Source organism: Nicotiana tomentosiformis, chromosome 9 (genome assembly GCF_000390325.3).
Source record: "Nicotiana tomentosiformis chromosome 9, ASM39032v3, whole genome shotgun sequence".
NCBI classification, from domain to species: Eukaryota; Viridiplantae; Streptophyta; class Magnoliopsida; order Solanales; family Solanaceae; genus Nicotiana; species Nicotiana tomentosiformis.
In genome coordinates this window covers 89,812,730-89,822,400 of record NC_090820.1, presented here as the reverse complement: position 1 = coordinate 89,822,400, position 9,671 = coordinate 89,812,730, and the positions used below count along the sequence as shown (strand labels likewise).

General features: G+C 40.0%; 1 protein-coding gene across 1 annotated transcript; it reads left to right on the top strand.

Moving 5' to 3' along the window:
- Nucleotides 1-7,301: 7,301 nt before the first annotated feature.
- On the top strand, nucleotides 7,302-8,063 carry LOC138899171 (uncharacterized). The gene has a single exon (XM_070185300.1). The coding sequence runs from the start codon at nucleotides 7,302-7,304 to the stop codon at nucleotides 8,061-8,063; it is 762 nt and encodes a 253-aa protein (XP_070041401.1).
- Nucleotides 8,064-9,671: the final 1,608 nt, after the last annotated feature.

The following is a 9,671-nucleotide window of genomic DNA, read 5'->3' as shown; positions in this document are numbered from 1 at the left end:
AAGCGGAAGAGGAGCGGAGGTGCGGCCCTTGTTCGCAGATGCGGACCCAGTTCTCCTTAAGTGATTTTCGCACCTGCGATGGTATTTCCGCAGGTGCAGTACCGCAGATGTGATTGAAGGCTCGCAGAAGCGAGATCTTTGGCAGAAAAAGGGCTAAGTGCGAGGGTTTTATTTCATTCTTCATTTCTGGACTTGAGAGCTCGGAATTTGGTGATATTTCGAGGGATTTTCAGAGGAAGCTTTGGGGTAATGATTCCTAACTTGTTTTTGGTTGTATTCCATTAATCTATAGTTGTCTTCTCCATTTAATTTCGGATTTGGGGTTGAAAATTTGAGAAAAGTTCTTAGGCCGAATTTTGGGATTTTGATCGAGATTTTGGTATCGGATTTGAGTAATTTTGGTATGAGTGAACTCGTAAGTGAATGGGTATTCATATTTTGTGACTTTTATCCAATTTCGAGACGTGGGCCCGGGGAGACCTTTTAGGGTGATTTTTCTAATTTCTTACTTTAGCTTTGATTTCATTAGCTAGATTAGTTTCTTGTAGTTACATTTATGATATGTAATTGATTTTGGCTAGATTTGGGCCATTCGGAGTCGGATTTTCATGTAAAGAGCTTTGTTACGGATTGATTAAGCTTGGTTCGAGGTAAGTGTCTTACCTAACCTTGTGTGGGGGAACTCCCATTAGGATTTGGTACAGTTTTGATATGTAAGCGCCATGTACGTGAGGTGACGAGTACGTACACGGGCTAATTATTGTAAAAACCCGATTTCTGCTAAGTAATAACCTGTTTTCCTACTTATTTGAGTCATATCAGCATGTGTAGTATCCTGTTAGATTAGAACAGCATGACTACTTGCCTTAATTGTTTATCTGAACTCCGTGCAGCATGTCTAGTAAATTTTCTGTTTTTCCTTGTCTTGTACTTAGTTTAATTTGTAGGATCTCGTGTTGTAGCTGTTGAATTCTATTGTTTGAGCCATCTATTTACTTTTGGGACTGCGAAACGGTATTCCGGGAGATCCCCCTGCACATTTACTTTGGGACAACGGAACGGGATTCGGGGAGATCCCCCCCTGTCTTGCATATTTACTTTGGGACTACGGAACGGTATTTCGGGAGATCCCCCTGCACATTTACTTTGGGACTACGGAACGGGATTCCAGGAGATCCCTCCTATCTTGCATATTTATTTTAGGACTACGGAATGGTATTCCGGGAGATCCCCCTGCACATTTACGTTTGGGACTACGAGACGGTATCTCGGGAGATCCCCTGTTGTTATTTCTGTGTACTGAGCTGTTACCTTTCTATGTTTTCATTCTTGTTAAATTTATGTCTTTATTATATTGTGAAATTTCATTCTGCCTTGTTTTTATTATATATATACCAGTAGGACCCTGACCTGACCTCGTCACTACTCTACCGAGGTTAGGCTTGGCACTTACTGGGTACCGTTGTGGTGTACTCACGCCCTTTCCTGCACATATTTTTCGTGTGCAGATCCAGGTTCCTCCTACCAGCCTCTTCCTTAGTTGCAGTCGCTGCTATTTTCGGAGACTTCAAGGTACATCTGCCCGCGCCCGCAGATCCTCGGTGTCCCCCTCTATTCCCCTATGTTCATTCTTCCCTTATTTCTATAGACAGTGATGTATAGAACAGTTAGAATCTCGTAGAAGCTTGTGACTTACGATGTTTCGGGTATTGGGTGTGTTATGTATATTCCGAGAGTTGACTATTATATATGCCGAGCGGCATATCAATTACTTATATAGATTATCTGCTACTGTTAGTTGTTAATTTTTATGTTCTCATTTCATTTACGCAAAGTGTTAGGCTTACCTAGTCGTAGAAACTATGTGCCGTCATGACAATTCACGGAATCAGAATTTGGGTCGTCACAATGTAATCCATCCTAAAATTTAAAGTGCATGTAGTTGTTAAAATAGCACCCTTCAAAATAGGGTATGAGAAGGTGAGCAAGCTAGTTAACTGAGATTTGTTGTCGCTTATAGTTGTACAACAATTCAAACAAATATTAGATGACACAGATGCAAAAGTAGAACCAAACTTCTCATTGTAGAACTCGGCTGTGGAATTGGGGCATTTGTATCTATATCCAACTTTAGGTTACAATTGAAGTTATATTTGATTTGCACAAAATTTTGCAAGTCTATCCACTTTAGGATTAACTTCAGATTTATCGGGTTTGAAGTTAAAAAAATAATTAGTCTGAAATGCAATATACTAAAGGCCAATTAAGTTTCAAGTGTTAAATTTACACTTAAGATGCACTTAAGGCCAAATAGGTCTGAAGTGCAGTAAATATTTTCATGCACTTAAGGCCAAATAGGTCTAAAGTAAAAAAAAAATATTATGTGGAGCGCCCGCTCCCTTGTATTTGGGAGAGTTGGACGATCGCTTCAGAACATTCTTTATTCTTTTTTCGGTAAAACAAATACAACTAAAAAAGACTTCTAGGAATTTATACTGATGGTATACCTAAGCACTCATGCATGTAGACCTTTTGATAAATTGCACTTAAGGCCAAATAGGTTTGAAGTATAAATTGCCCAGAAACATAAACTTGTTTTTCGATTTTCAACAATCCAATACACGATTTAACACCTAAATCTACTCCAAATTAGATCAAATTTGAAACATAACCTCCAAATATCATCAAGAACAAACCTCAATCATTAATTTGTCAAAACAATAATAGATCTAACAAACTCATTTTACAATTAATAATAAGAAGAAGAAGAAGAAGAAGAAGAAGAAGAAGAAGAAGAAGAAAAATAAAACGTCACAGCAGCTCACTACTATATTTGTCATAGATTATATTTTTTTACTGTGAAAATAATCAAAGTGCACACAAGCTACTTTATTTTAGATACTAATTAAAAAAATAAAAAATGTGGGTACAGGTCAATGAGGGAAACCAAATAGGGCGCCCCGTAAAATTTTTACTGTGAAATTAATCAAAGCGCACACAAACTACCCAAACACCAGTCATTTTTAAAAAAAGAACATTTTATTGTTTCGATGATAGTGTACCTAGGGGTGTCAATGGATATTATAAAACCGACCGAACAGTACCTTACCGAACCGAATTTTAGGTTTCTTTTAATAAAACTGTAGGTTTTGATATAAATCTATAACTGTACTGATAATTAGGGTAAGTTTCTTATTTTATGAAAATAAACCGAAAAATACCGAACCGTACCGAATAAATTTACAATGTGAACAATATATTTATATATTAAATTTAAAAATAACAATACATTAAATTTTTTCTTGGGCCTTGGAATCATGAAACAGTTACAAACCAACAAGTAATTAAACTCAAAATCCTAATTCCCAATCATATTATGCCACTCCTATTGAAACTAAATTATTTTCTGCATGTTCACTAGCAAGACACAAGGTATTGTAGCGATTATGAGTAGCAAACTACAATGTATTGAATATGTTTCCTTTCGTATGATTTTGATTTATCTTTTTGAATATTTAATCTTCTATAGACTTTATTCTTGAATCCCAACTTAGTTAATATTTTTTTACTCGTGTGATTTATATTATTTTTGTATTTGCTTAGTTTCTTTTACGTTGATGTAGAATAGTTGATGGATCTATACTCAAGCCATCTTTTATATTTTCTTAATTCATTACCTATTAAACTGTAAAAATGTCTAGAGAGTTCTGCTAACTCCTATAAAAGTACGTATGTTATTGCATTCTACTTCTACTAGTAACTTTTACATGATATTAAAAAATATTACAGAAAATTTACCGAACCGTACCGATACCGAAAAGAAACCGTCACGATTGGCACGGTTTCAAAAAGTCTAATCTTGGTTATACATAATAGAATAACCGAAAAATTAGTATGATACAAATTTTATAAAATAACTGGTTGAACCGAACCATTGACGCCCTACCGCACCAAGCATCTTAGATATCATATTCATCATGTCATAGAATAACGAAAAAGTTCAATAGGAAAGGGAAATAAAAAGTTAGCCCAAAAGAATAAAGATTGTCAAGTTGAGATTATAATTTAAAAAATTTCATTGTTATATGTCCTTTAAAAGAGATTCGCCACTACATGAAATTCCAAAAAGATAACGTATTCTAGTTAATTGATATCAAAATGTACAAAATAAGAAAGAAAAATAACCACTCCTAATAGTTGTTACATAAACAACAGAAGGCACTTTATAAACCTCAACTCATTAGAACAGTTCATTGTTATACTAGAAACATAGAGTCAATGACTATGAAGAGAACTCAAGAACAACTGAGGAAATTTTCATGTATAGTCTAAAAGTTGTTCTAACCTCCAACAATCCAAAAATTAGTATCCTTGCCTCGAAAGCAAAAATTAGAAACTTTAACGTGAATGTCAAAGAAGAGATCATATTAAATGTAGTCATATTATGCCAGGGTGCTTTTGTTGATGCTACAGAGCCACCTTCATCCCCGAAGGCTTGTATTAACATAATATTTTATGTATTTTCTTACGTTCAAGAACCATCGAAAGAAAAATCACTAGTATATTTTAATTTGAATGGTGCGTCAAAATCTATCTCTAGAATATTTTAAGTTGAAATGACATTAGTAAAACATTCTCAGGCCGTCAGGTATCGAAGTGATCTAATTAAGAACGAAGGCCGTGGTCGAAGAGTCAGTAGAGACTGAAGTCGAGGAATCAAAGATCAAGGCCGAGGTCGAATACCCTTGATAGATTTATAACGGTTAGTTTCAAGATAGAAATCAAAGATCAAGGCCGAGGTCGAATATCCTTAAGAGAATATTCTAGTGAATATTCTCTACACTTATACTATTAGGGATTTTAGGAACATGTTCCCTATAAATAGAAAGAGACACAATGATAGGGGACATATATTCATTTGTAAATATACTTTGACTTTAAAGAGAGAATCTAATTTTGTCCACACTTTTCCACTGGATCCGAGAATAACTCAGATATTCAAAGGGTTGTCCATCATTCATCATTGTCAAAAAGAACATCCACTGATTTCATCCTTTCTCAGGTGACTCGTTTGTTCTATTTACATAAATGCCATTTGTTGTTGTTCATCACTATTTAATGCTACGTTGCTTCTGTTTGTGTTCTTAAATATTAACTATTTTCACTATCACAGCTTTCGGGATAGATGTTACTAGTTAGACTGGATACTTAGTGGGTACGTATTGTTCTCTGTACTCACGCTATATTTTTGCACTGATGTGCAGGTACTGAGATAGGTTCCACCAGTGATCACGCGGGCGCGTAGCCGATCATCTACGGAGACTTAGGGGTGAGCTGCTTGCCTCCTACAATCCGCAGCACCAGAGTCTCCTTCCATCTTATTTACTATTTCTGTCTATTACTTTCGGAAAGTAACTTTAGTAGTTTTGTATATTCTCTAGATTGCTCATGTAACACTAATGTATAGTCTATTACTTATGTGGGCTTGCCTAACGACGGCGTTAGGTGCAGTCTCGACCTAGTACGGAATTGGGTCATGACAGCTTGGTATCAGAGCTTTAGGTTCACATAGGTCTCACGAGTCATGAGCAGGCCTAGTAGAGTCTTGCGGATCGATGCAGAGACGTTCGTGCTTATCTTCGAGAGGATATAGGGTGTTAGGAAACTTCTCTTTCTTCATCTCCTATCGTGCAGTTGATATTATACTAAGTGTCTTTCTATTGATCTCTCAGAGATGGTGAGAACGCGTGCGGCGGATATACCAGGCAGTCAAGGGGTTGCTCCCCCCGTTACTAGAGGTTGAAGCTGAGGCTAAGAGAGGGCTCCAGTTCCAGTCAGAGGATGAGGGCGCCCTAGAGTTGCTCCTATTGTGCCACCTGTGGATCCAGTGGAGGATCCTGTCATTCAGGAGCAGGATGAGGCGCATGCAGTTGTGCCAGCCCCAGCAAATTTCATGACCGCGCTGGAATTCTAGGATGTCATGGGCCGTATGCTGCAGTTCATGGACTCTATGACGCAGGCTCATTTATTTCCAGCGGACCCTACTATATCTCAGGCAGGAGGGGAGCACAGACCCCTACCGCTCAGGATCTAGGGCACGCCATTGCTGTTTATCAGACCCCAGGTGCACTACCTGCGGGCAGAGCCCATCCTATTGCAGCGGCAATGCCAGAGGTTGTACTAGTCGCGTTTGATGATAGGCAGAAGTGGTTGGACAGATGGACTAGGCTTCGCCCCCTACCTTTGGGGGTGAGCGGTCAGAGGACCCTCAGGATTTCATTGAGCGGTGCAAGGATAGGCTCCGGAACATGGGGATATTGGAGTCCAACGGGGTGGACTTCACCACTTTTCAATTTGAGGGCAAGGCCCGTAAATTGTGGCAGGCTTATCTTCTTAGCAGACCAATAGGTTTACCTCTCTTGACTTGGGATTAGTTCACACATCTGTTCTTGGAAAAGTATATACCACCTTCTGAGAGAGATGAGATTTGGGGTCAGTTTGAGAGACTCCATCAGGGTCACGTGCCTGTCACCGACTATGAGGCAAGATTCACTGACTTGTCTCATCATGCAGCTATTATACTCCCCACAGATGCAGAGAGGGTGCGGAGGTTAATTGCAGGTTTCCACCCTGAGATCCAGGTAGCTATGGCCTGTAAGGCAGAGATGGAGACTTCATTTCTTTTGGTTGTGGATATAGCTCGGAGGATCGAGCGTATTCGCAACCGCAGTGGAGAGTTTGCACCGAGGGACAAGAAGCCCCGACAGTTTGGACAATTCAGTGGCGCCCCACCTGGGGGTTGAGGTCATTTTATCAGGGGTCAGCCCAGCAGGCCCATGCAATCAGCACCACCGCCTACTTGTGGTGCTCCAGCACAATCCTATTTCAGTGCCATTCCAGAGAGTACTTACTGCCCACTAGCTATTCAGGGTTCCTCCAGTGGGTATTCCGACCATCAGGGTCAGACTTCAGGTCAGCAGTCCACCGTTCTGAGGGATTTTTTTAAGTGCGGGGATTTTGTCCACATGAAGAGGTTTTGTCCTATACTTCGGGGCAAGATTGAGCAGCAGGACTATCGGCCCATGATTACCGCACAAGCTGCCGCACCAATTGTCCGGCAGCCCAGCGGCGAAGGGCAAGTGGGTAGGGGTCATCCTAGAGGTGCAGGCTAGTCAGGTGGCACTCCAGCTAGGTTCTATGCCTTTCCATCCAGACCAAATACAATAGCCTCAGATGCCGTGATCACAAGTATTATTTTGGTCTGCGGTAGGGATGTTACGGTACTATTTGATCTAGGGTCTATGTATTCATATGTTTCATCTCTGTTTGCTCATTTTCTGGGTGTTCCTCGCAAGTCCTTGGGTACTCCTTTATATGTATCCACACTAGTGGGCAATTATATTATTGTGGATCGGATTTACTGGTCCTGTATCGCGACTTTTTGTGGTTATGAGACTAGAGCGGATCTTTTGTTGCTCGACATGACCGACTTTGAGGTTATCCTGGGCATGGACTGGTTGTCTCCATATCATGTCGTCCTTGATTTTCATGCCAAGACTGTTACCTTGGTGATACCAGAGTTTCCTAGACTGGAGTGGAAGGATTCATATGTCTGTGCATCTAGGCGGGTTATCATTTTTCTAAAGGCTCGACACATGGTCGAGAAGGGTTGTTTGGCTTATTTAGCTTATGTTCGGTATACTGCTGTAGAGAATCCGGTGATTCATTTAGTGCCCGTGGTGCAGGATTTCTTCGATGTGTTTCCTTCTGATCTACTAGGCATGCCACCAGATTGTGATATCGATTTCTATCTTGATTTGGCTCAAGGTACCCAGCCTATCTCTATTCCACCATACCACATGGCTCAGAAGGAGTTGAAGGAACAGCTTGAGGAAATTCTAGCAAAGGGTTCGTCAGACAGAGTGTGTCGCCTTGGGTGCACCAGTGTTGTTCGTGAAAAGGAAGGATGGGACTATGCGAATGTGCATGGATTAGCGGCATTGAATAAAGTTACCATTAAGAACAAATACCCATTGCAGTGTATTGATGATTTGTTTTACTAGTTGCAGGGTGCCAGGATGTTCTCTAAGATTGACTTGAGATCTAGGTATCATCAGCTGAAGATTCGTGCTTCGGATGTTCCGAAGACAGCCTTCCAAACTAGATATGGTCACTATGAATTTTTGGTGATGTACGTCGGCTTGACTAACGCCCCGGCGGCGTTTATGGATTCGATGAACTGAGTGTTCAGGCCGTATCTTGATTCTTTTTTCATTGTCTTCATTGACGATATATTGATCTACTTGTGTAGTATGGGGGAGCACGAGCAGCATTTGAGAGTTGTGTTTCAAACCTTGCGGGAATAAAAGTTGTATGTTAAGTTCTCCAAGTGCGAGTTCTGGTTAGATTATATGGCATTCTTGGGGCATGTTGTATCAGGCGAGGGTATTAAGGTAGATCCCAAGAATATCAAGGCAGTCCAGAGTTGGCATTGTCCTACCACAGCGACCGAGATCAAGAGTTTCCTGGGGTTTGCAGCTTATTATCTCCGGTTTGTAAAGGGCTTTTCATCTATTACAGCACCTTTGACTAGATTGACCCAGAAGGGTGCTCCATTCCAATGGTCCGATGATTGCGAGGCGAGCTTTCAAAAGCTCAAGACATCTTTGACTACAACATCGGTGTTAGTGTTGCCTTCCGGTTCAGGGATGTATACTGTGTATTGTGATGCTTCACGCGTTGGCCTGGGTTGTGTATCGATGCAGGAGGGGCGAGTTATTGAATATGCTTCAATTCAGCTGAATCCCCACGACATGAATGATAGTAGGCTATAATCTCATGTTTTAGTCAATTATTACATTCCAATTTACTGCACTTTAGTTGAGTTTGAGCTTTAATCGCTAGTGTTTTGCACTAATTGTGTGTTTTATGCCTTGTAGGAGCGATTTCAAGCTATGTAGATGTTATGGAATGAATTAAAGTGATTTGGAACTTTGAAGTCTGAGTAAAATCCCAAGGAATTAATCCGGGATCATGTTCGGGGATCAACGGATGATAGTGGAACGAAACAAAAAATCGAGCAGGCATATTGTGCAGTGTCTAGTAAAATGAACATAACGTTTCTCTTGGAACTCCGTTTGGGCTCCACAATATATTGTTGGAAAGCTAATTCAAAGGCTACAACTTTAATGTTTTAAAATTTTTCCAATTCCCAATAGAACAAGGTGAAAAGTGCACGGTAAGTGCGCGGCTAAGTGTGCGGGCACACTTCCAGGTGTGCGGCCGCGCACGTCCAACTCCGAAAAAGTGTCCTTTTTTGAGGAGAAGTTGTATTTGTTTGGGACCGAACCTATTTGGTATATATACATAGAAAACCGGTATTTTGAGGACTTTTGACATAATTTAGATCTAAGGAAGCTAAGGAGAAGAGGGAGAAGCAAGAGCACAAGGATTTCACCATTCATCCTCACTCAAGACAAGGGTTTGGATGTTTTATGTTTTCCTTTGACTTAAACTTAATTGTGATGAATTTCTCCATATCCATGGAGTAATTCTTCCTTAGGGATTGATGGATTTAGTATTTTGAGAATTGTTTGTGGATATTAACTCTAGTTTTATGTATTGAATCATTTTGGGTATTTTTATTATTTCATATATATTCACATGTTTAA